The 26,678-nt window shown below is 41.6% G+C and overlaps 1 protein-coding gene across 4 annotated transcripts; it reads right to left on the reverse strand.

Moving 5' to 3' along the window:
* Positions 1–13,227: 13,227 nt before the first annotated feature.
* ubl3b (ubiquitin-like 3b) lies at positions 13,228–25,114 on the reverse strand. Of its 4 annotated transcripts, none has more exons than XR_013791027.1 (7): positions 24,700–24,885; positions 22,864–22,967; positions 19,296–19,404; positions 18,572–18,658; positions 16,713–16,790; positions 14,864–15,041; positions 13,228–14,789 (listed from the first exon to the last, which is right to left on the reverse strand). XR_013791027.1 is itself a non-coding variant. In XM_079513016.1 (7 exons), the coding sequence occupies exons 3-7, from the start codon at positions 22,894–22,896 to the stop codon at positions 14,989–14,991; spliced, it is 360 nt and encodes a 119-aa protein (XP_079369142.1). In that variant the 5' UTR covers positions 22,897–22,967; positions 24,700–24,821; positions 24,940–25,113; the 3' UTR covers positions 13,228–14,988. The 4 variants fall into 4 exon arrangements, 3 of the variants coding, with proteins under 3 accessions (XP_079369142.1, XP_079369143.1, XP_079369141.1); XM_079513016.1 differs by adding an exon at positions 24,940–25,113 and having other exon boundaries at positions 13,228–15,041; positions 24,700–24,821; XM_079513017.1 differs by lacking the exon at positions 24,700–24,885 and adding an exon at positions 24,940–25,114 and having other exon boundaries at positions 13,228–15,041.
* Between the last annotated feature and the right edge of the window lie 1,564 nt (positions 25,115–26,678).

Consider the following 26,678-nt stretch of genomic DNA (forward strand, 5'->3'; position numbering starts at 1 on the left):
CAAAACATTCCATGGGGCAACTGTTTAATTGAAAACTGATCTATAACGAGTGTGCAGCCAGAAACAAACCCAGCAGAATACCAGTGAATGCCCGTCCGACTGGGCTAAACTCATACAGTATATGTCTGTTCATAATATTCGCCCGTATCCCAAATAGCACATAGACAGCCTAATACTTAATTTAGACTTCATCACATATATAGTATAAATCAGGCTTAATAGAAAGCCAGAGAAAACACCAGCCTCGTCTCTGACACCAGGAATCCATTTGGAGGAAGCTTAGGAAAACACAGCCAGTCATTATAGAGAGAGTTTGGGGGAGAGAGGTAGTCTCTACCAACAACAGGAGAAAGCCCACAGCTTCCATGTGTCAATGAGCTCCATGCCAAATTGACCCCAATAGGCTAGGTATTTCCAGAGTCAACTGAATACCAGTGGATTTTGCTATGTATGTGTGTGCCAGTGTACAGATATCCATGCAATTTGGCATAATGCACAATATTATAACACAGCACTCCCAAATGTTAATTCTCCATCATATTTCTCCTCTGGTCCCCTTTCTTCATGACAGAATGTCTTTCAGTTGGAGGAGAAAGCAGGAGGTGCGCAGGGGATTTTCAGTCGCACAGAATTTCTTGGCACTGCATTTTGGCCATGAACATTCACCTCTGTTTTTCACTCTCTCCAACACCTCCTCTCCCCTTCTCCTCAGCTCATACATCAGAGCGCCTGACTGCTTCAGATCTGATTCCCTAATCCTAATGAAAGAATAACAGCCCTCTGCCGCTGTGGCAAAACAACAGGTGTATGTTCAAACTGTCATCGCGTTGGATATCTGTCTCTATATCTAGCTTCAACGTGGCAGGGGCAGATGCAATACATTACACAGATGCCTAGTTTCACTCCCCATTTTGATTTCCGGCCTCGTTTCCCTTCGTGCAGCACATCCTAAATCTGGTGGGTTCAGTTGACATGTCAGTGACACCACTTTGCGGTTACTATTCCACATGGACAGGCAAGCCACCGATGGTGGAGGTCCATGCCTGAGCAGAGCTGAACTGCAGCCCAACCACAGGCTGGGCAGCAGCTGTCTACTCCTATCCGAGCCCTTGGCTGATCTAACAATGCTATTATTCAACAGAGACCTGCTCCAACTGTCTCCTGGAAAGAAATGCACTTGTCTTGGATGTACACAAAAGAACTCACTCTCTCTTTCTCTCTCTCTGTTCTTCTCTTTAGAAGGAAAGAAGGTGTCTGTGTACTATTGTTATAATAATATAGAAGGGAGAAACTGCATTTATTCTTTGTGGTGTGTGACATGACATGGCCATTCCACAAAAGGTCTCCATTATCGCGTTGTGGTTCTGCAGCATAAAGTTCTCCTCCACTGTTATTAAAGCTCTTTACTCCCAAAACACTCATTTTCCTTGACCTGCTGAGAACGATCAAATCACAACCAGCTGCCTTCATGCAAAACGTACTGCTTTACGTTTCACAGAAATCAATTTAGTCTCATTCATCTGTCTTAGCTACCATTTTTATTTTCCTCTCTGGAACGACATTCTTACCAGTTCCTTTCCCCTCCATCAGGCGCATCAGGGGGAGGCAGTATAGAGACGAGGATTATAATGTTTTTGTGAGGGTACCTAGTACCTACCCTATAGGCAGGGGACACACAGAAAGGCCCCTTCAACAACCCCACCTAGGGTATGGGCGCTGATGACGTGGAGGAGAGAACACGCCGCACAGTGCCCACAGCGTCCCCGGCAGGATTCGAATCCGGGACCTTCTAGCTGTGAGGTGACAGTGCTACCCGACTGCGCTTTCGAGTGTGATTTTGGGGCTCTAAGGATAGCAATGTCAGTGGGTTCAAACAAGTTGTACCGGTATATCATTATGAGGTAATTTTCATTCTGCCTGGCTTCTGTGCCACGTATGAATGTGTTGCTTTAATTCTTCCTCTGTGCATTTCTTCATAACACTCTGGGGCCATGGAGGCGGAGCCACGAGGTGCTGCTGAGTTATGATTGTGTGACTTGGCAGGGTGTTGACAGGCTTTAAGCCCTGATTTATACTTAGTTGTACGACAACATCGCACATCGAAAATAGCCAATCGATTTTTTTTTGGTGCGACACCATCATACAGTGGAACATAAATAAAGCATTAGAGGTTCACCAATCACCAATACAACCATAGCGGACAGTTGAACTGGTGTCTGATGCCCCCTCATCCTCATCCCCACGAAACCCACAAGAGACTCTTAACTCAAGCCACACTGTATTTCTGGCTTGTTTTTTTTACTTGGAACAAATTGAGAGCAGAAAAAGCAGAGGTGAAGGTTTGGCTTGAAGAAAGTCAAGCAATGTAGTAAGATATTTACTGATTGTAGGATAGGTTTAGGTTGAGACTGGCTCATGGACTATTACGTCACCATGGTACATCGGCAAGAATGTATAGACAAGGAGAGTTCCGTTTAAAGGTATATTCAGTGATTTTACTTAATTCAAATATCACTTATTTTTTCTTATTTTTTGGATAATCCTCCCTACTATAAAGTGTGCTGACCATATAAGGAGTTCCTCCCTGTCCCCAGTGAGCCCCTGGGGTAAAAAAAAACAACCCTAGTTTCGGTTTGGGCTTTGGGTGGCAAAGCCTTCATCCAATCAGGATGAGAGGGGCCTTCCTCCAATCATGATCAAGTGGGGCGGGCCTTGGTGCACGTGCTGTTGGTCTTTTGTACTTCCCCCACTGTAGAGCGTGTGCATGTACACATCTTGTTACCGGGGTGGACCGGGGTTTTTTCCAAATCACCCAAATCACTGAATGCTCCTTTAAGCCTTTAATTTTCCTTTGCACAGACACACATTTCAGTTGAGCAAGGAGGTGGTGAGGCTTGTCGGTTATGGTTTTTTACTAAAAGACAAGAGAAACATAATTATACAATTCAACAGTACATAAACAATACAGACAGTTACGTACCTAAGACAATTAGACAAAAGGGGGATGGGTAGGCCTACCACTACATATTAGGAGTATACAAACATGGGAAATACAAACATTCAATATAAGTTAAGTTGATTACTGCATTTCAAGGGATACTAAAGTGACTACCGGTATGTGCACTGCGCATTACACACATTCTCTACAGTTTCTCGGAAAACAGATTAGGATTACATTTCACAAATAACCAATAAAATGCAATATACTGTACAAAATTACAAATCATCATGAACAAACTGAACTCACTTCAGTGACGCATAACCAAGGCCTGAGGCTCCAGGACAGAGGGCTCTCAGGTAGAGTTGCTGCTGCTGGTGACAAACAATGACTGCATGGAAAGGCACTTAGCTGGCCACTGATTGAGGAGTGAGTGAGAGCAGGTGTGATTACTGATTGAGAGGGAGTGACAGCACGTGAGGTGGGTGGGTCCACATGGAATAGGCCAGGTATGCTCACTAGGATGACTCTTTTCTACACTGATCCCTACAGTACATTTTAATAGATATCTAGGGCACTGGTAGATAAATGGTCTGCATTTCTATAGCGCCTTTATCTACACTAGAGTATATAGTATATGACGATGGAGGAAGCCATGCAAGGCACCACCCTGTTACAGGTTCAGTGTCTTGACTGTGGCTCAAGAGGTAGAGCAGGTCGTCCAATGATCCATGGGTCGGCGGTTCGAATCCCGGCTCCTCCTGTCTACATGTCGAAGTGTCCTTGGGCAAGACACTGAACCCCAAATTGCTCCCGATGTGCTGGTTGGTACCTTGCATGGCTTCCGCCACAATCGGTGTATGAATGTGTGTGTGAATGGGTGAATGTAATGCACAATCTATGTAAAGCGCCTTGGATTAAAGGCGCTATATAAAATGCTCCATTTTTAAATGCACCATTTTGCTCAAGGAAACTGCAATGATGCCAACGGAGGCCATTTTCCTAGCATGGTTCGGACCAACTTGTCCAGTTGAAGGGATTAGGGAAGGGTCATCAACTCCAATTGAAATTATTCAATCCCGTCAGGACACAACCAACCTGAGATAACTGAGATAACTGAGTCATATGTCCTGTACATCCCATCAGGACACAACCAACCTGAGATAACTGAGATAACTGAGTCATATGTCCTGTACATCCTGTCAGGACACAACCAACCTGAGATAACTGAGTCATATGTCCTGTACATCCCGTCAGGACACAACCAACCTGAGATAACTGAGATAACTGAGTCATATGTCCTGTACATCCTGTCAGGACACAACCAACCTGAGATAACTGAGATAACTGAGTCATATGTCCTGTACATCCTGTCAGGACACAACCAACCTGAGATAACTGAGTCATATGTCCTGTACATCCCGTCAGGACACAACCAACCTGAGATAACTGAGATAACTGAGTCATATGTCCTGTACATCCTGTCAGGACACAACCAACCTGAGATAACTGAGATAACTGAGTCATATGTCCTGTACATCCTGTCAGGACACAACCAACCTGAGATAACTGAGTCATATGTCCTGTACATCCCGTCAGGACACAACCAACCTGAGATAACTGAGATAACTGAGTCATATGTCCTGTACATCCTGTCAGGACACAACCAACCTGAGATAACTGAGTCATATGTCCTGTACATCCCGTCAGGACACAACCAACCTGAGATAACTGAGATAACTGAGTCATATGTCCTGTACATCCTGTCAGGACACAACCAACCTGAGATAACTGATTCATATGTCCTGTACATCCCGTCAGGACACAACCAACCTGAGATAACTGAGATAATTGAGTCATATGTCCTGTACATCCCGTCAGGACACAACCAACCTGAGATAACTGAGATAACTGAGTCATATGTCCTGTACATCCCATCAGGACACAACCAACATGAGATAACTGAGATCAGACAAAAACAATGAATTATTAGCCTACTGTTTCCATTTAAAGAATTGTTTGTAGAACAGCCACCTCACATTGTCTGGTTTATCACATGCAACTGTTGTAAAAGTTGTAAATAGAAGATGGGCTAGAAGCAAACAACTGCTTTTGATGACAGGGGGACAAAACCATGATTAATAAGAAGTAAACAGGATGTGAAGTGAACAAAATGGATGTGAAGGCCTGCAGTGCCTGGTTTCTTTCTGGAGTGTCATTTATTTTTTATTGTCACCATGTGACAGGCAGATGGGGCTCACACTGAGCCATGGAAAGATACATCTTGATTTATTATGACACACACACACACACACACACACACACACACACACACACACACACACACACACACACACACACACACACACACACACACACACACACACACACACACACACACACACACACACACACACACACACACACACACACACACACACACACACACACACACACACACACACACTTCTATTACTCAAGATTCACGATTTATTTGTCATGCCACATGCGCTCATACAAGTATGTGCGGTGAAATGTTGCTGTGGCGCACTTTGCCAGACTATGCCAATAATGTCAAGCATAATAAAAACATTGTGAGTAAAACGTAGCAGCAATAAGTAATACAGTGTCAAGTGTATTCAAGTGTGTGTACAGTGTGTAAACGTAGAAAAAGTATCAATACACACTAACACACAATTTTGTAGTGGAAATTCATATTCCCTTGGTTACAGAGATAGGATCTATAACTACAGTATATGCAGTCAGAGAACAATATACAGGAAAAAAAATATTACAGAATATAAATGGAAGAATGGTTTAGCAGTCGGTATATACAGAATAGAATATACATGCAGCAGAATGATGGCAACATTTTCTACATAGTGTAAAAGCCGTAAATATAATGTGCTGAACTATTGCTCTGAGGTAAATTCAGTCCTTACTGAATGCTGGCCCAACCTAATCCTAACCTTGACCTCAAAATATGTAACCCTTTACCCTACTGTAACTCCTAAATGCCTGATCTCTAAGCCCGGCCTGAATGTTTTAATAACCTTAGCCCCAACACTTTACGCAAGTAAAGTAAAAAATACCTCAAAATTGTACTAAGTACAGTACTTAAGTAGATGTTACTTTACACCACTGCTCACCACAGCCCCAAATCCATCCATCCTGTCTCTGTGAAACACACAAGTGGGTCTTTATTCCACTATCCATCTCAAATCATTATATTTCCTCCAAGTTATGTTCTGCTCTCTTTCCTCCACTTTGGTTGCAACACTGGGAAACCCGGGGCCGGATCCAACAATGCCGTTCAGGATCTCAGTGGAGCGTGGACAATGTGAGGAACATTCAAGCTCTGGTCCATAGCTCTAATGCCTTTGCATTAGAGCTCTAATGCCTTTGCATTAGAGCTCTAATGCCTTTGCATTAGAGCTATGCTACTTTTCCCTTCCTGCGCTCGCATGAAATGCAAACCAGCCTCTCGTCTGTAGCGAAAATAAAAAATAATATTTTCACTACTCACCAATACAAAGGCGGCTTGTGTTATTAGAAAGACTACTTTCCTTAGTGGACGCACTCTGAGCCCCTACCACACGTATAAAATGCACCTTTTGTCCAAACAGGGATTTTATTTTCACCGGAAGAAAAATACTTACTTTGTTACTCCACTGCGCCGTCTACCGATATTGCCAAGAGAAATTTTTTCTTCTGGCCAAAAAGTGCATTTTATACGTGTGGTGGAGAGCTCAGAGTGCGTCCACTAAGGCAAGTAGGCTTTCTAAATCTTCTAGTTATTTTTATTTTCGCTACAGACGAGAGGCTGGTCTCATCTCAGGCATTAGAGCTATGGACCAGAGCTATGGAACATTCAGTATAGTAGTCCCTTTACCGTAAGCTGTATCACATGACCCTCTCACATTGACTAGTAGGGGTGTCATATTCACCGCTATGACCTCTTCTTCTTACACAGTAAAGTCCACTGTGTTCATTTAACTCAGAGTGTACAAATGGAACCAGATGGATTGGACGCGTGAGCAAAAAGGTTATAATGGAAGACCGATCAGTGGAGAGACACAGACATGAGGACAGACAACCCCACTTCCATCCGCATAGACTGTATTTCATGGACCGCCTTCCTTTACACGGCAGCTGGAGATGTACATACATGGCTCCTTCAACAAGTTCAGCCTTTAGTCTTGACATGCACAGTGTGTTTGCTGTTGCCCACATGGTACACAGCGCATGGGAGTGGGGCCAGGTATCTAAAGCCTCCATCACCCCTGGGATCTCCCCACCAACTCATCCCATTAGAGGGGATAAAAGCTGTAACAGAGTCAGAAGGGGCAGAGCATTCTTCTGCCTACACACCCCCAGCTGCCACAAATGACCCCCATCTGATCTCTCACTTACTGGAATTTAAGCCCGGTCTCCAACAGGCGGAGAAAAGAGCACTGGACTGTGAAACGTTTGATGTCTTAATGAACAACATGCACTCAAGCAACAACGAATCCAATAAACGACACCAATAAATTTAAATGAAGCACCACTATTTTAGGGTAGCGTAGAAACTCTATCTAAACATGCTATGACATCCATGTTGGAGATGTTCCGTGTAACAGCTACAAAACAATCTGTTATACCGCAAAATTAACTTGAAACAGACAGGGTTTAGCTAGTTGGAAAGATGCTGCAAGATTCTATTATGGCACGTTGTGTGTGTGTGAGTGTGAGTGTGAGTGTGTGTGTGTGTGTGTGTGTGTGTGTGTGTGTGTGTGTGTGTGTGTGTGTGTGTGTGTGTGTGTGTGTGTGTGTGTGTGTGTACTGTGCAAGTGCGTGTGTTGGGACGGCGTGTTTTTTCAAGAGGGTAGTCTCACATGCTGTGACATCCTCATACCTGGAAGTTACGCGGGAAGCCGAGAACGCCTACTGAGTGCCACAAAAACCTACTTTCTGGCCACAGCCCATACATCCAAACAAGTCCTATATCTGATTATTATATTAAACGTTATACTCACCAACATTGCAGCTGTACGGAAAGCTTGAATTATCCCCTTTGTATCTGCAAAGATTTTGTTTCATAAAAATCCACCATAGACATGTTATTATGAGCTACTTTCTGTCAAGAAATTCTGTGCAGGTGATTATTTTGTCATTAAAGTGTCAAGAGTGTCGTTTTCCATATCACAACATCCTGCTGCCTCCTGCATTATGGTAAGCAGGACTGCTGAGTGATTTCCAACGAGCACTTCCAAACTACATGCTCTCTATAAAACCTTTTCATGTCAATAAGTAGGTTGGGGGAGGCTTATTGTCGTTATCAACTTGCCCCCGTTACAATGTGCTCAATCTGAAAATAAAGGCGCCCTCTTTTCCTTTGAATTTGATGCGAGTCAACAGTCTGTCTCGAGAGACTAAAATGCGCTAGACCCTTGGGAGATGGATTACTGAGGTGGAGCGCCACAGACCGGCCTAGTGGTCCGGGCACCTGGGCTGCTAATCTTGACAGCATGTCGCGGGTTCGACTCCCGATCCCTACAACCTTTACTGCGTGTCACTCCCCATCTCTCCTATCAGCTTACTGTACACTGACTATCAAATGAAGGCAGAAAAAGCCAAAACAATATGTTAAAAAATAAAATATAATTAGATAAATACATTCTTTATTAGTGCTTGAGGAAATTTCCTTTTGAAAATAGCAGATCTTCAAGCTCACAATGCACTGCAAGCTTATAGATTGGCTGTTTGAAAATAGCCAATCTTAAACTGATTTTGTATGCCTTATTAACTAATGTTGCTTGGTATCCTATCCCCTGGATAAAGATTTGAGATGCATCTTTAGGTCAGTATCCTGTGTCAGTGAGCAATAATCACATGCAGAACATGTGCAATATTTAATGTCTGGATCAGGAAACAAGCCCTAAATAATCTGTGTGATGATGTGGATGAAGACATTAGATCCACAGAAACATACAGTAATTCTTCCTCATGACAGCAAATGCAATGAATGAGAAGCACTGGTCGTGTCGCACACACATAAACATGGACTGAATGGAGTCCATTAAAAATCCATGATCCGAGCTGTACTGAAAATAGTAAACAATTGTGTTGATATGAGCAAAACGTCAGTGTAGCTTTTGAGTAATTACGACATACTGTATAATACATGATGGTACAGGAACACTGATAACATGCATGAATCAAGTTGTACAATGCAAGCTTAGCTGTTGTGTTTTCAGTGGCATGCAAACAAAATAGGCCATTTAATAACAAGAGCTTGTATAATGTTTCTGTTCAAGTCAACACATGCAACTGAATTATTCTGATATACTTTTTTCTGAATAGTATTTCACCATATTCTGTCAAACCTTCCAGTCTAATTTATTTTATATGGTTTCTGTTTTGTTTCCTTTCAAGACAAACTGAAGGGAAATGTTGGATTCAAACCAGTCCTCTGAATCAAGATTCAAGAGCTTTTATGACCACACGTCCACTCAAACAATGAGGACACAGTTTGCTGAGCCAAAATAATTTGAAAGAAAAACAAACAAAAAACAATCTCTGGCAATAGGACTATAGAAAACCCTGGACTGGTCATCGATTCACACATCATCTGTGACTTATTTGCATTTAAATTGTCAATCGCATCCAGAGAAATAGAAAAACTCAAGACCAATTACTGTCCTCAACTCATGTCAATAAAACGGTTACTAACAGCCTCACGTCATTTCATCACAAACAGTCCCCACTCCCCTGTGTGGTTGGGATACTAGAAGATTCATTTATTTTAAGTGTGTGTTGAACTCAAAAACTCACATCATGATACCGTTAAAGTTATGATCCGGTATCCATATGAACTTTGTACAGTGTGTGTGTTTGTGCAGTTACATGCTCAATGTTAATTTAGAGCTGCACATTAACTTATTTTAACCACATGAACCCTTGGTATTCCTATTCCCGGGCATTATAGGCAAACATTCGGCACAAATAGAAGACTTACAAGCTCACAATGAAACGTTGTGTGATCTTGTAGATGCGAGGATTCCCTCTTGGAGAGTGGTAGAAGTGTGGACTCCCACACGAAGACACAGCTTCAAACCAAGACAAGACAAGAAACGTACGGATTGCAGCTTATGTGTTATTTGTATAGCCTGGTAATAACCACTTCCTCTTGAAAACATTTCATTGAGGAGTGGTTAACCAGGCTACTGTACACTCTTGAATTACAATTGTACATTGAGGATTTTACTGTGTGTGTTTTGTGGGTAGACTGGAGTGGAGCCAGTCCCCCCTGAAGCTGCCCACCCTCTGATCCGGCTGCTACTAACCTTGGAAACCCTGAAGCAATAATTACTCACCCAACACCTCCTCTCACCTCTTCCTTCACACACGCCTTGGTCAAAAGTCCACCTCTCCAGCCTCCCTTGATCATCCTCTCCTCTGTACTGGAGAACAGAAGCCAGATGAGCCAGTGTCATTTTTCCAATTAAGAGCAGAAAGGCTGAGTGGAGATGAGGGAAGACAGAAACCCTTTCTAGAGCCTGCATGAAAGTGACTCGTTGGCTGGCACCCTGCTGGGTTAATTCAACCCCCAATGTGTGTGTATGTGTGTGTGTGTATGGTTTTCACACTGGCCCACTGGACTCCTTTGGTGGAGGAGAAATACACAATACAACAGCACTGCTGAGACAAAATCAAACCCCCACACGCAAACATTCTCTCACACGAGAAGAGGAAGAAGAGTAATAATAATAGCAATAACAATAATATAGACGAATCTTGAACAAAAGCTGAGTCTAACCCATAATAGTTTTCTTCTATTCACTAAACCGTTTAAGTGTATCTGTACTACTTCCCAAGCTTACCGGGTGTGCCTTTGTAAGTAAAAGAGTGAGTGTGAGTGAGTGAGTGAGTGAATATAGTAACATCTGTCAAAATTGAGTTTATTTGGACAATGTTTTGGTCCCCTGGGTCTAGGCATTTTCATGGCTAAGAGCCAAGGTTGGTCAAATATTCAGGTTAGGGTCAGTTTGAATTAGGGTTAGAAACGGCACAAAAAAAAGTGAAAAATGCAAATTTTAACTAAATGGCTTTTAGTTACTGTAGGTGTGTGCATGGCTGCTTGTTCACAGATGTTTTTTATATAACTGTAACAGACAGGTCAAAATAGCCAGAATCAGGAAGGGGGAAATTGATCTAGCGCGACAAAAACAATAGTGCAAAGAAAATACACGTCACAAGCCCTACGGGCCAGTCCACGCCAACGCAACTCCTTGCAACCACTATCTCCAAATAATATATGGGTCTTTCCTGCAAGAAGAATTTGTGGTGCAAATGCATAGCATAGATTTCTTTCAAATAAGAACACAGGCTTATTACCTTTACTGTTGCAGTCATGATGTGGTCTGATCATACTTACTGTCATAGTCAGTCACGCCCCAAAGGCCTATTCTGAGCCAGGAAAAACTCACCTTTAGGATGAGATGGTTTATTGACACAAGAGAAAGATGCCTACTCCTTCATCATAACAGTAACATATACCTTTTTAGTATGCTGTAAGAATGTTGAATTTGCCCAAAATATGTTATTTCAGACAGATCTTGGCTGCTCTACAAGACCTTTTGAAGTGCTTAACAAAGCCAAAGTGCAGTAAAAGAAACCTGAGAAATGACTTTGAAAGTGTTTAAACTGGTCAGCCAAATGAGCAATCGGCATAGAAGCGATATATTATTATAATTGTATACTGTATCTGTTCTTGAGGTAACTGTTTATCCCCCAAAATCACAAAGGCTAATTTGACCTTTGGGATACACAAATAAGTTGGTGTGTCCAAAAACTTAGTTACTGCACTTTAGCTTTGTAGGACAGTAATAAAATGCAAATTGAAAAGAATGTAACTCCCATTGTTTCTACTGTACATAGGCTATGTCAGATCAAAGCACCTAGTCAAATTCCTCATATATCAACAAGAATAGATGCTGATGTATATTTTGAAATATAAGAGAAGACTAGACTAAACCAGACAAGACAAGACACTATGGGAGTTCCTAGCTGCCAATAGAGTAGCCTAGCCTGGAAAGCTCATACAGCCATGGAATTACAGCTGTGGTCTGAACCGCACTCCTCACAGGTCCATCCCCTGGTAGAGACCAGCTTAACAGCCTGGGCCTGGACCTCCGCCCCCTGCCACACTCAACAAACCGGCCGCACGTGTGCCTCGAATCATGTTGACCGCAGAGAGGTAATTCATCCAGGAAAGACCGAGTCTGGAACAGTGGCGTGTTGCTGGAGTGAGGTAGCAATGATTTCAACAGATGTTTCCCTGGAGCTCTTGTTTAAAACTTGTTGATCATCTCTTGGGTCAGGTTAGAGGGCACTGTTTAACCATTCACCTCATTCACAGCATGGTCACACTCACAACCCAAGCATGCCACAACACACGGGAAAGACACAGAGATTAGAGAGACAGGTTCTTTTAACCAACACCAGGCGTTTTTTAAGGACATAAAGGGAAGCTTGACAGATATTTTCCTAGTGCACAAGGCCAGTGTCGAATGGAAACCTGGAACTGAGTGGGTACACGTCAGGACCATATCTCTGAGAAAGTTGGAAGAGAAACGCAGACGACTTCAACCAAATGTTATGAGAGCATGCTGCACATTTCATCTGATGCTCGAAGGAAAAAACTCCCGCACACCGTCTTTAAATGCAGTTGAAAAGTGTATTAAGGGAATAGCAACGTTTCAGTCTAGTAGACTTCATCAGGCTCTCTTTGTGAAAGATAGCCTGACAACGTTGCTGTTGCCTTAAACTTTTCAACTGCATTTGAAGACCGTGTGCGGGAGTTTTTTCCTTTCAATACGTCAGGCACTTGTCCTACGCACCTGTCGTCTGTAAGTGGGCAAAAGCCTCGCTTTGCTATGCTATAACACATAATAGAAAATGTCTAATACTTTAGTACCAGATTTAGTATTTCCAGAACACACACACACACACACACACACACAAAAGAAAATTATCAATTTAACTTTTTTCAGGGTTTTATGTTAGTTTTGTGTTGCTCCCATTCGTCAGATTTTAAATCTCAAACATTATGGATGAATTAAGTTTTAATTACAGGGGCTAGTTTCACACCCAGGGACAGTTTTAGTTTAGAGCACACCACCACCTAGAGGTGAGCAAGTAGTACTGCAGTGTACCATACATACAGTACAGCTGAAAACATACTGTATCTTCATGTTTATTTTAGACACAAAAACAAACTGAACACAAAGCACAAACCATTTGGCTTATTTAAAGATTTATTAATTTATAATACAAGCTTTTAGGTAGACCACATTGCATTTTAGTTTTTACATGTACGGTATTCATATTGAGCTAAAATTCAGAGCAGTGATATGAACACAAACCTTAATACACTCAATGGAAGGAATCAAATATTTTCCAACTGTTTCCCAAATAAACCGCAGCCAGTCCACACTCCCAGTGCACTGCCTCTACAAGACCACTCCTTAGTCCCATAAAATGACGTGCACCCACACACACATTAACACACACCCATCCATACGTGCACTAGAATCAAACAAATATCTATACACAAGATAAAAATTGACATTTTTTTTCCAACATTATTAATGATATTACTGGATTCCACAATAAAAAGGCAAATGAAATAAACGCAGCATCCAAATGATAAGGATATTTTCCTCTTGCTCTCCATGGGGAGGGGCCAATCCCTGCCTCTCCTCTCAGTGTCCAGTAGGGGGCCCTGTTCCCTCAGCATGCAACCCTGCAATCTATATCTGCCTTCTTTAGTCTGGTTTTAACTGGCTCATGGTGTTGAGACCCCCCCTCCCTCTGCCATCAGATGAGAAGTGGCAGAGGGAGGGCGCCCCCTGTGGACCGGGGGTGGGTATAAAATCTAATCTGTGGGCATGGTCGGCGGCTCGCGCTGCAGATCCCGATGGCACAGTTACGTGGCCACGCGAACGTGATCCACCGGCTCCTTTTACACTCGATCCTCACAAGCAGAAGATCCCTGCAAGAGTGTTTCTGTTCCTTTTCATTTCCTCATCCTTCATCTTGGAGCTGAACACACCATAGGACAATGCCACACACACACACACACACACACACATGCGTGCAAAAAGCAGGTGTACTATATACACAGCTGCACTCCTAAAATCTTTGCAGTCTTTCTCCATTGGTCCGATGCCAGAGACATCACCAGGGGGCGGTGGTACGACCACTCCCCTAACCGCTGGACAACCATGAATGTTCAGTTGGTCTGAGGCATGACAGGATGGCACCAGTTCTAGAAAGTCCCCCTCGGGAAAATAAAACGTTAAAACCAAAACGGCACCGGGTCAGGTGACAGGAGGGCAACACATACACACAAACGCCTCCTAAATAAAGAATCCACGTTAATTGCAGCAAAATTACTATATCACTATTCTGTAAGACCCATGGAGACATTGATATGACTAGTAGCCATTGTTAGCCCATCCATCCTTGACAGAAATGGTATGTCCATGAAAAGAGGGGGTTGGGGTGGGAGAGCAGTTCCAGGTATGTGTTTTATCTCAGTGTCAAATGGAGCTTTAAAACCTGTCCATTCAGTAATCCATGTTTGCTGGGGAGCGACGGTAGGGATTCACAATCTCCAAGCAAAACAAACGATAAAAACAAGAAGGCAGAATTTGTAAAATGAAAACAAAGGAAAAACATAAAAACAACATAAAAGGCCAGTCGGGGAGGGGTGTGTGTGGTTGATTAGAATAAATTGGCACAAAGAAATTCAAATAACGAAAGCCTCCGATTGAACGAAAGTGCAACCAACATGGCTGGTAACCTCCGAGAGCCCTCCGTTAGACTTACTGGGATTCAACCTCCGAGAGCCCTCCGTTAGACTTACTGGGATTCAACCTCCGAGAGCCCTCCGTTAGACTTACTGGGATTCCCTCCAAAATCACAGCTGACAGGCAGGAGGAAGGGGAGAATGTGGTGAACATGATGATATGGGGGGAGGGAGGCCAGCCTTCTCAGTTGTTTTACAGCAGCAGACAACAGTTGCTCTCTGTGGTTTTCTCTCTGTTCCTCTGTCCTGTAAACAGAAACAAACAAAAATCACACCATACTCTGCTGCGGACAATGAAGTCCTAGTCACAGATGACTAGATGCCAGATCTAGTCCTAGACCACCGATTACTGATGTTTTACTTTTGACCGATAAACTGTTGTCCTATATATATATATATATATATATATATATATATATATATATATATATATCATGGGTTCCCAAACTTTTCATCCTCCGGCCCCAAAATAATTCTGCCATTGACTCGCGACCTCAATCTACCCTGGCGGTAATTTTATGCACATAAACATGCACGTTTAGTGCACATGTATCCGCACATGTAATGTATTAAGCCTAGGGCTATGTAAGCTGTTTGTAAACAATTATGGTTAAAATGTATAAGATTCTGTTGAATTATATTCAGGTGTGTATTATTCTTTATATACAGGGCATACAGGCGTGTCCTGTTGTCTGGGACAAGTGATAAATCTTTAAAATTGTACTTGTCCGGCTAACAATATTGTCTGACATTATTGTCTGGCTTTCCTAGTAATGACCTTTCCAATACTGTTGTCCGCCATTCAGTTTCAGGAAAACCTAACCTTGTGTTATTCTGTATTTCTTTACTTTCAAAGGGAAAAACTACCCTACGTCACTTATTTTAAACGGCTACTAGCCATCATCACATCTTTCTTTGTGTTAAACAAGCAAACAATCTTATGGCTCGATGATTACATAAAACATGTTTTAACGTCAAATCAATGATATTAATAAAAAAACGATACGCTATTCAGCAAGCAAATAGACGGCCTTGGTCTATTGAGAAAGTATGCATGCCGATCGATATACATTCTAGAGGTAACAAGTTAACAGAAGTCTGTGATCTTACATACATTTTATTTATTCCAAATACATCCATAGATCGTTCTATCTGTGCACCGTTAGCAGACTGACCACGTCGGCATTTAAACTTGTAGCACTGCTACCCAATAATTTATTCTTAGACTTAGTCATTTTGGAGACTAGTTTCATATCCATTTGAAAGTTCTGAAAGAAAACGTGTATTTAGTCAAATGTTTCCATGAGCCGTGCATGGACGACATTCTCTCCAGTGAGGAGCCCGGAATGAGTGCAGCTGTGCAGGACTGAACATATCAAAGCCTTTGGAAAGCACAAATGTATGGGGCACACAATTGGCAGGTGGTGTGATCAATTACCCCACACCAATTGCAACGCACATGTCAATTGAGTACCACAGACGAAAAACAGTCTAAGTCTAAATTTCATTCTGACCCCTCCACGAAAAGGCCTTGTTGTCCTGAACCCTTATCTATCATTTATACATTATGGATCAATAGTGTGGACTTAGACTGTTTTTCGTCTGTGGCATTCTGTGCCCCATATGTTTGTGCTTCCCAAACATGGACTGTTCCCAAAGGAAGTTTTCATATTTTCAGTCCAGCTGTCATTTCAGGTCCGGCCTTTATATATATTTATATACTGTATATCTCATTCTCCCCAGTGTCATGAAAGTGGTTCAAATTGGGACATAGTCGCAATCCGACACTAATGTCATCAAAAAGTCAAATAATGGCCAATATATCGGTTGGTCTGAAATGGTGACAGCAATAACATTCCCAAACACGTGAGAGTCCAGAGTAAAAGGGAACAGAACAGAAAAAGGAAAGGTTCTCACCATGGGAGTTGGGCTCAGGAAGAGTCTCTCTGGCCACCAAGTGCATGACAGTGGTCCGGCCAGGAGGCAGCTTTAGAGCTTTAAAAAGAAATAAACATAATCATTCATACATTACATCCATCAATCATATAAGGTGAATTGCACCAACTTTTTGTTCATACAATTTTGTTGCACCAAAAACGTAAGCGTGATTAAACACTAAGCAGGATGCGTTACAACTTGCAATGCGTTGTGAGCTTGTAGATCTGCTATTTTTGCGGAGCGTTTACCTTGCCAGTGACAAAACATTAAATGCACACAGTATATGGAGAGGTAGGGATCACAAACCTCACGGATAGACTTCAAACTCATATATATATATAACACACACAGAAATTGCTGCCTCATTGGTGGGACAAGTTAGATTTCACTATTGCAACAGAGCTGGGCAAAGTAGTTGTTATGGGTTTCCATAACGTTAAATTAAATTGTTAACCAAAACATGCCGTGCTCTATGGCATTGTATGGTATTAATCTGTGTTTAAATTTAAGTGGTGCATTGCAAATCCAGATTTACTAGTTTTAAACCTTTAACCCATTTTGGGCGGGAACCCCTTTTGGTGTTTTGGTGTTATACTTTAGCTATTGAAAAATAGCAGATCTACAAGCTCTACAAACTTGTAGGTCTGCTATTTTTGAAAAATCATGAAAATGCGCCTCAAATCTTTGAATATATATTATTACAGAGTGAACATTTTAACTCAAATCTTTGCTTCTGGGGAGGTCCCTGGAACAACATATTTTCAGATGGGGGGAGGCATATTACATATATTGGTTTGGGGTCCTTGACATGAAATATTGAGCACCACAGATACAGAAACATAAGGTTTTTCAGAAAACTGTCAGGATTTTGAAGACTTTTTTTAATTTCGACATCAGGCCTAAATGGGTTAATAGAAAATGTATTATCCCTAAACCTACAGTAGATTAATTTGGTGGTGCATTCTCAATCTATTATAATACTGCTAATTAAAATTATTCATGGTTATGGGAAAATTATAACTTTGTGTAAAGATAACCCCACACCCTAAATTATACAGCACGTTTAATAAATGTAATGCATTAATCCAAAACAGAAACACAGCAGTGAAATTAAGTCCTATCCAAGGAGTACGCATGGGTGGGTGAACTTAAATGTCTGTCCAGAGTCGCTCTCTCTCAATATCTCTGGGCAGCATGCTCTATATTTTAGGAGCATAGAATGCGAAGGCACTCATGAATTCTTTGATGAATAATTCACATTGCTGGGCGTAGGCTAAGATTTCAGATGAAATGCCATAATTAAATTTGGGTGGGCTTCACATATGGCATGTGAGTGAGACACAGAAGTAGTTGTACTGTGTTATCCTGTTTGTTCATTTAACAACCCCTTGGGTTTGTTTCAGGAACACAACCTGTGTATCATGTCTAGACTACATCATGTCCTTAATCTAATTTCCAAGATGTATGTTTGATTATAAATTGTCTTGGATAGATGTATGCTTAGATGCAGGTATGCTATAACTAGGATGTCTACCTGACATCCTAGTTACTTTGTAAAACTTGACTATCCTGATTCCTGTTGTTAGTCGACTAGATGCCAAGCCATTTACTCTGATCTTGCACTCTGTAAATCATTCTCGATAAGAATTGCAGTTGTAAACAAATATCCTACACATTCAAGAAACCACTTGTTTCCTTGCGATTTCACCAAATGAAGGAACCCAACTACGATCTATGCTATTCTTCCGCTATAATGTGATAGTCCTAAGCTGCTAAATAGGAAGCGTCGTTGGAAATGTGACAGAGTCCCCTTAGAAAAACAGTTTATTTGGTCTTACCGCCCAGGGTGACGTTGCCGTGAAGGAAGCGTCCCTGAAAGATGAGGCGCAGGATGCTGGGTGAGCTCACCTGCTCCTCTTCCCACCCTGGGAGAAACACGAGACAGTGTGAGTGACAACTTACCCTAATAGATATACACACAAGTCTGCACACAACTACACACTAAATGTGAACATTGAGTGTTGTACTTGTACAGCTGTCAGGTTTTTTTTTTAAAGATGTAGACTTTCCAGGGTTGAACTGTAGTTGTATTGGGTCACACTGAGTGATTACTGAGTGTCTGTGTGTGATTCATGCGTGTGTGTGTGTGTGTGTGTGTGTGTGTGTATTCTGTTGTGACTATTGTCACCAAAGTATGTGTTTTATGGTGTTGTTGGTGTGCATTGCTTAATTAAGTTCGCTCTCTGGGGATTAATCAAGTTAACAAATCAATAAAATCAATCAATTTTTGTTCTGACATAATTAAGGTATAGTCCATCCTGTTTTCCTTCATTCAATCAGTTGTAGTGGGCAACATGAAAAACACTGGTATAAAATTGCAAAACAATACATTTGAACCGAATTTAAAGAACAATATGACGCAAATGTTTAATGATCGAACTGTTACACAAGTTTCACTCCAACTGCATGATCCTCCACAGCTACTTTAAAACAGGTGATCAAGAAATAATTAAAAAGCTGGAACAACATTTTTATATAAGCTGTGATCGTTACTAGACTCACCCGTAGGCCAGTTGTCAAAAACATGTTTGGCAATGTCAGTGGCAGAGTCATTTGGGGAGAATATGAAGTCTTGTGTTTTCCCACTGACCAGGATAAGACGGAGGTTCACCTAAAATAGAACAAGAAAACCAAATACTCATGAACTACAGAGAGCAAAGAAATATCATAGGAAAACACTACAGAAAAACAGCATTAAGTTTCATTCACATTCTGGTCAATTAGTGGAGATCAAACGCTTCCATTTCCCCTAACCTCAGCAGACATGAGATGACCTTCAGATGGTTGTGGAGCGATGGGCATTCCAGTCTAATTAGATTTATCCACAGCAGATCTCGGCCCTTTGACTGGTGCTGCTTCATTCACTGAGGGTTTCCTACACTGAAGTGAGCCCCTGTACCAGAGAGCAGCAGATAAGGGTGGGGCCGGGAGAGGGAACACTAGCCCTTCAGTTCCAGAGGTCTGGGGAGCTCCTCTCCAGGCTGTTGGTCTAATGCGATAACCCCAGGTGTCCCAGACACCATGCTATTAAAATTACATGGCCAATCATGTGTGTGAGTGAGAGACATGCTCTTTAATGGAAAGGGCTTCCTTCCTATTCCCCAAAGCGGCTTTACAAACCTCTCTTTAAAAAGGGACACGTCACGATATTTTTTTACATTATGGCTTTATATTTGCTGTAGAGCTAATGATTTATTAGCAGCCAGAACAAAATAGCTTTATTGGCTGTGACAATATCCTGGTTTTCTGTGTTTGTTTACAAAATAGCACAGAAAAGATTTATCAGATTGATGTTATGGATGGTGACCATGGCCCTTATGGAGATGCCAAGATGCATCATGGGAATTGTAGGAACAAAGAGAAGGGCTGAAAAAGACAGCTGCAAGGCTTTTTTCTGTCAATATGGATGGTATTGTAAATATTGTTCATTCTAAAGACTTTGATAACCACTGAAAATGTATTGAAATGCAGAACAAAAACATCCCTTTAAGATCTAAGATGTAAATTGCTAAACACATCTTATACACTATGTATGCTTGCATAATTTTTAAAAGCAACACCTGAAACTCTCATTAGGGTTACTGCTCACTCAACATTGAGGACTTAACAACCTAACCCAAAAGAAAATGTATTGCACTTCACTTTTCCCCTTTCTTGGATTTCAGTTGTTCCTTGATTCAGAGATGACATTAGACCCATTTGCAGTGGGCAGGATTTGGCCGCAAATAAATGCATTAATTGAAAACGAAATGGAGGGAAGAGAAAGAAAAAGTGGAGGTACAGTAGGTCCAGGGACAATGCATGGAAATAACACACAATCATAGACAATGCACTTAGTGTTTTAAAAATAAATAAACGTTACCACCCACAAAATGAGGTAGTGAAAGTAATAGCTCAGCAACAAACTGCTTTGCAGGGTGTCGCTGAGCTAATTTGATCAGAATCTGACATGAAGCCATCTTGGCATCTTGCTCCAGAACAGACAGTCCCAAACGTGAACCATTACTATAGTTGGAATATTGTCAGTTATTTTAAATCATATGTTTTTGTTTTTGTATGAATTTATAGTGGAACTGCTCCTTATTAATCCATCATATCTAATAAATTAATATTGATATTTCAAACAGGCCCACTACCCAATACCAGCCCTACTAAGTAGACAGATAAATCTGACTAACTGTTGGTTGGGACAATTTCTTTTTAATGAGCCAGAAGTATGGGCTTGAATTTTCTATTTCAGAGGTGGAACGTGGACTTTGCGGTTGATAAACGGCAGCGAGGAGAACAAAAGGTCTGATGAGCGATGATGCTACGTCACATCAGGACACACTCTCTGTCTGATCTGTTTACAAACACACGCGCAGCCCACCCCCACCCCCGACACCCCTGACTCCCCTCCCCCAAACTGAACTGAATAACATCCATGGGGGGTTACATACCCATGTCCTCATTCTCACACACACACACCCACACCCACACACACCCCCCCCCCCCCCCCCCCGATACCCACCCCCGATTCCTCACCAAAACAAAGTCAGATTTGCTCTGCAGCCTTGGAAACATCCTGCATCAGAGCATCCTCTTCTCCAATGAGAAGAAAGGCAACAAACCATTCAAACTCTCTGCTGTGAATTATTGGCTTTGTTTTCATACAAGTGCCAAACCGACCAAACGGGTGCTTATTTATTATTCAAAACATTGATGAAAATGTACTCAAGCTGAATTGTCTCCCTATCTAGCTGACAGCTGAACAAAGAACTGTTTTACTCGTATGTACCTGTCCCCAAATGCAACAATAAAGACAACCTGCTTGAACCTAGCTGACAGTGATAACAATCTGAATCTGTTCACATAACACGAATTCTGGGCGACATATTGAAATCCCCACTATCAAAGATAGATATTAAAGAATATGACATTCAATATTGAGATATCCTTCTTTTCATAGTTTCACTTTACAGCAGTATAGGACATAATAATTCAACAATGATCTCCTCTTCACATCTTTGTTGCTTCTCCCTTCATTATCCAGAAGTCACAAATGGCAAACATGGAGCTACATTGTGGTATAAAAGGACATTAGAGCAATGTGTGAATATATCGAGACATAAACATACAGTATCACTTAAGTCAGATAAGCCAAGAATCCCTAGCCGTGATAATATTGCAGAGGAAGAGGAATGCCAGTGAATGTGTGCATTGTACCTCATATCTTAGTTTCCGAACAGGGCAGGCCTTGGCACTATGTTAAGGTGATAATGCTATATACAGATTGTATATGTTCTGTGCCACAACAAAGGTTCTAAGATCTACATATTCATATTTAACGGTCGTTCTACAAAGATTGAAATTGTAATATTCATCAGTAGTTGATAAAAACAACAACACCCATCATTAATAAGAGCATATCTTAATGGCCCCTCCCACTGGTCCTGTAGAAATGGTAGATGGGATGTAATAAGCAATAGGGTGCAAATCAATTTGGATGGAAAGTAGGGCAATGTTTTAAACTCAGATTAGACAGATGGCGTTCAAGTGTGTATGTATGTTAGCTAATCCACCCCCCCCCCCCCCCCCCCCACCCTGCCCCAAATTCAATCTGACAAGGAAAACGTCACATCCCCATGTAATGATATCACATTGGGTTGTGACATTAAATGTTGGCACCATAATGAAGTCTCCCGCTGTGACAGAGAAGCCATGCCAGGTCAGCCAGAACTCTCTGTAGTCACACAGGAAACACACAAATCAACTGGTTTAAAGCTCCATTACAGTTGAGACTTAATGACCAAACATCAATGTCTTAATGTTATCACAACCCATTTGTCAAGTTCTCTCTAACCATGTTCATGTCTTTACATTTATTTGATTAGCCCATTGAAATAACAGGTTAATGAATCATGTTGAAAGATACAACGAAAGCAATGAATACTTTGGAAATGTTCATGTTGACATTGAAACATGTCTACCTTATTGACTGCCCAACCCCACATTACACTCTGCTATCAAATCAGAAGGATCACGGGACCTAGAGTGGACATGCATGTCTAGATCTGCGGTCAGAACTTACCACATCCTGATCCCTTTGGGTGGTCATGGTCATGGACGAGTAGCTGGTCAACGCTGAGCAGACGACAGTGATGAATTTCAGCAAATAGAGATTGGGCCAGAGCCCTGAGGACGACACAACAACAACATACTGTGAGACGGTTGCCACAGCCTGCCATGATGTAAACTGCAGGACATTTATGACGTTGGAGGTGGGGGAACCCTATAGTAAAATATTGGGCATTATACAATTTAGGGTCTCCTTAATAAAGTGTGGTACTAATTTATTATGCTGATAAAGAGGCCGAAAAAACAGTCATGACACACATCAAAAAACAACTAGGCTGTTATAAGCTGTATTATAAGAATTAAAAAGGAGGAAAAAACGTGTCTGCATACCAAATTAATTCCGATTTCCAAATGTATTATTAATTTCATCTGTGTGAAGTACTAGTATTTATTATTCCATAATAAATATAATTCATGTTTTCCTTAACACAGAGTTGTCCCTTAATGACCATATTAATATGTACTAGTTAGTTAATAGCGTTTTCAGACAAAGGAACTTTTTTCCTTTAACACCTTCCAAATATCTCTCGGGTACATTACATTTACATTATCATCAGCCTGGCCAGCTACGTTATTTTTTAAATATTAATTATAACGTAGTTCAACAATTAGCTTTTTGATTGATTGATTGAAAAAACAGAATTACAGTACATTTCAAGCACAAACTCAATACAAAGGCTGTTAACTGTGAGTGGACGACCCAATTAAGCATTACACTTGTTTACAACAGGGTCCACCATGTTCAAATCATCAAAACATTTAGAGACGTACAAATAGACACTTCTATATAGACAAAGAACAGTACAGGAATTCATCATAATGGAGGTAAAAAGGGAAAAGAAACATATACAGTGAGGGAAAAAAAGGGGGGGGGGGGGGCGGTGGGGGGGGGGGGGATAGCCAGGTTAGCCAGGTTAGCCAGCTAGCCAGGTTATTGTTGGATTCTTGGGAGAGGAAAACAATAAAAACTTAGTTGAAACTGATTATACAGATTCTTGTGCGTGTGTGGTTGTTGTTAAGACTAGTCCCAAAACCAGACGTGAAAATGCAATCTTGAATGCAATCAGACAGAGAATATTCCATTACCATCCGGTCCAACTGCTAAATATCTCGCAGGTCACCGGAGGATTCAGACAGCAAGTCTCTGGGGTTTAATAACTGCATCAATGCATTGATGATGCATCAGTGCATTATCAACAGGAATGCATGATATAGTAGTAATGCATTTATGACGCGTGTCTTTAATTAAATCCCAAAGATAGGTTACAATAAAAAAGCTATTACTAAAAAAAGAAAACAATGTTTCTATGACTCGCGTTTCCTGATTTTTTTCTTCCCATTTCTCCTCCGTTGTCGTCTTTTTAGGGCGAAGAAATCAAAACAAGGAAAGGTGTTTTTGATGGAGCTTTAATTAAAATCACAACACCCAGAATAAACAACCGTAAGAGTCCCACAGTGAGCGTCTACCATTCATACCAGTCAAGTTTGATCGGATGGTAAACATTAATGGAATATTTCACACGTCGTTAAATGGACATCTGGTAACAATGCCACTCACAATATATCATAATATAACACCGACCAACTAGATAATTTACTCGAACTGTAACGAAATATACCGATAGAAACAAACCGTGTTTTTCAGGTCATTCTCTAACATTGATAATTTGGAAACCGAGACTTGTGAAAGAAGAGAAGGCTGTGTAACGTTAGCACGATGCTAATGACGAACCAGCTAACGTTACATCTGCAAATGTAATTGTTTGGTTTATAAATATGTGGATCTTACCGGTGTCTGATACATATGAATGAATGTAGCATTCAGTTCTGGCGGCTGATCGGGGAACGGGTGGTTCCTTCGTTGAGAAAAGATCGAGTCTTTTAGGTGCATAAATCTGACTGAACGGTGGGCTAATGGACGAGAAGACGCCGGAAGTCAGCTGGCTGTAAACACGGAAAATGACTACAGCGAGCTTGTGGGAGTTGTAGTCCACAACAAGTAATACAAACGTAACAAAAAGTAACTCACCTTTCGTGGGAAATAAATAAAGCCTCGTTTAATGTAATGCTGAGGAAAACAAAGGGGTAGCAATGCCTCCCTTACAACCAGGAACTTGTTCTCAAACCAAAAAACGTTTCATACTACATGTCTCCACGGGGTCTCCACAGTCCACACTTGCACAATGTAGGAGGCGGGACTAAGGGGGACTTCCTGTTGGGATATCACTCCTGTGTTTGCTTCCTGTCCATCGGGAGTGCATGTAAGTCAGTCATTTTCTACGGACAATTATAGTATATTCTCGTCACTTGTAATTTTTTAAATTACGTTTAAAAAAAACTTTTATTCATATGGTTCATTCATTTGCCATTTGTTTTTATCGTAATATTTTATTTAGGGTTTTTTTCTCAAGGGGAAAGTTGTATGCTCCAGTGCCTGTCTGTGCTGCTGCACTATACGAATACAGTACAGTGGAATACAGTACAGTACAGCAGAGTGCAGTACAGTACAGTAGATAAGCACAGTACAGTGGAGTACGGTACAGTACAGTGCAGTACAGTACAGCACAGTACAGTGGAGTACGGCACAGTACAGTGCAGTACAGTACAGTGGAGTACAGCACAGTACAGTAGAGTACAGCACAGTACAGTAGAGTACAGCACAGTACAGTAGAGTACAGCACAGTACAGTAGAGTACAGCGGAGTACAGTACAGTACAGTGGAGTACAGTACAGTACAGTGGAGTACAGTACAGTACAGTGGAGTACAGTACAGTACAGTGGAGTACAGTACAGTACAGTGGAGTACAGTGGAGTACTGTACTGCACTGTACTCCACTGTACTGTACCGTACTGTATTCCACTGTACTGTGCTCCACTGTACTGTACTGTACTGTACTGTACTGTACTGTACTGCACTGTACTGTACTGTGCTCCACTGTACTGTACTGTGCTGTGCTCCACTGTACTGTACTGTGCTGTGCTCCACTGTACTGTACTGTACTGTACTGTATTCCACTGTACTGTATTCGTATAGTGCAGCAGCACAGACAGGCACTGGAGCATACAACTTTCCCCTTGAGAAAAAAACCCTAAATAAAACATTACGATAAAAACGAATGGCAAATGAATGAACCATATGAATAAAAGTTTGTTTTAAACGTAATTAAAAAAATTACAAGTGACGAGAAAATACTATAATTGTCCGTAGAAAATGACTGACTTACATGCACTCCCGATGGACAGGAAGCAAACACAGGGGTGATATCCCAACAGGAAGTCCCCCTTAGTCCCGCCTCCTACATTGTGCAAGTGAAGAATACACGGCGCGTAAACAGCGCCTCAAACTGTGACTCCGCCCACAACCGGGGGAAGTTGTGATTTGCGCTCGTTCACTGCAATGCTATTTGCGGCATTTTCAAAACAATATTGAGCAGAGTAGCGATTATCAAACGTATTTGCAATGCCATACGTTGAAAGATCTGTTGCCCGTGGACAAGGCACGCTACCTCCGCAAGTTAGATAGCATCGGCATAGATGTTTGTCCGTATGTGATTAAGGATTGGACCAAGTTGCATTGGCAGCCATAGAAAATTCTTACCCCAGGCTAAAACCGGATGTGACGTTTTTGGGCATTCCTGTCTAGCGTGGTGTCAGTGTATCCGTCCGTCCGTCTGTTACCAGCTAATCTCCGGCATCGTTAACCCAGTGCCGGATTTTGCACGCACACTCCCTGGATGCCAGCATGAACCTCTGCCCCAAATTTCCCAG

The sequence above is a fragment of the Electrona antarctica genome (assembly GCF_951216825.1).
Source record: "Electrona antarctica genome assembly, chromosome: 1".
NCBI classification, from domain to species: domain Eukaryota; kingdom Metazoa; phylum Chordata; class Actinopteri; order Myctophiformes; family Myctophidae; genus Electrona; species Electrona antarctica.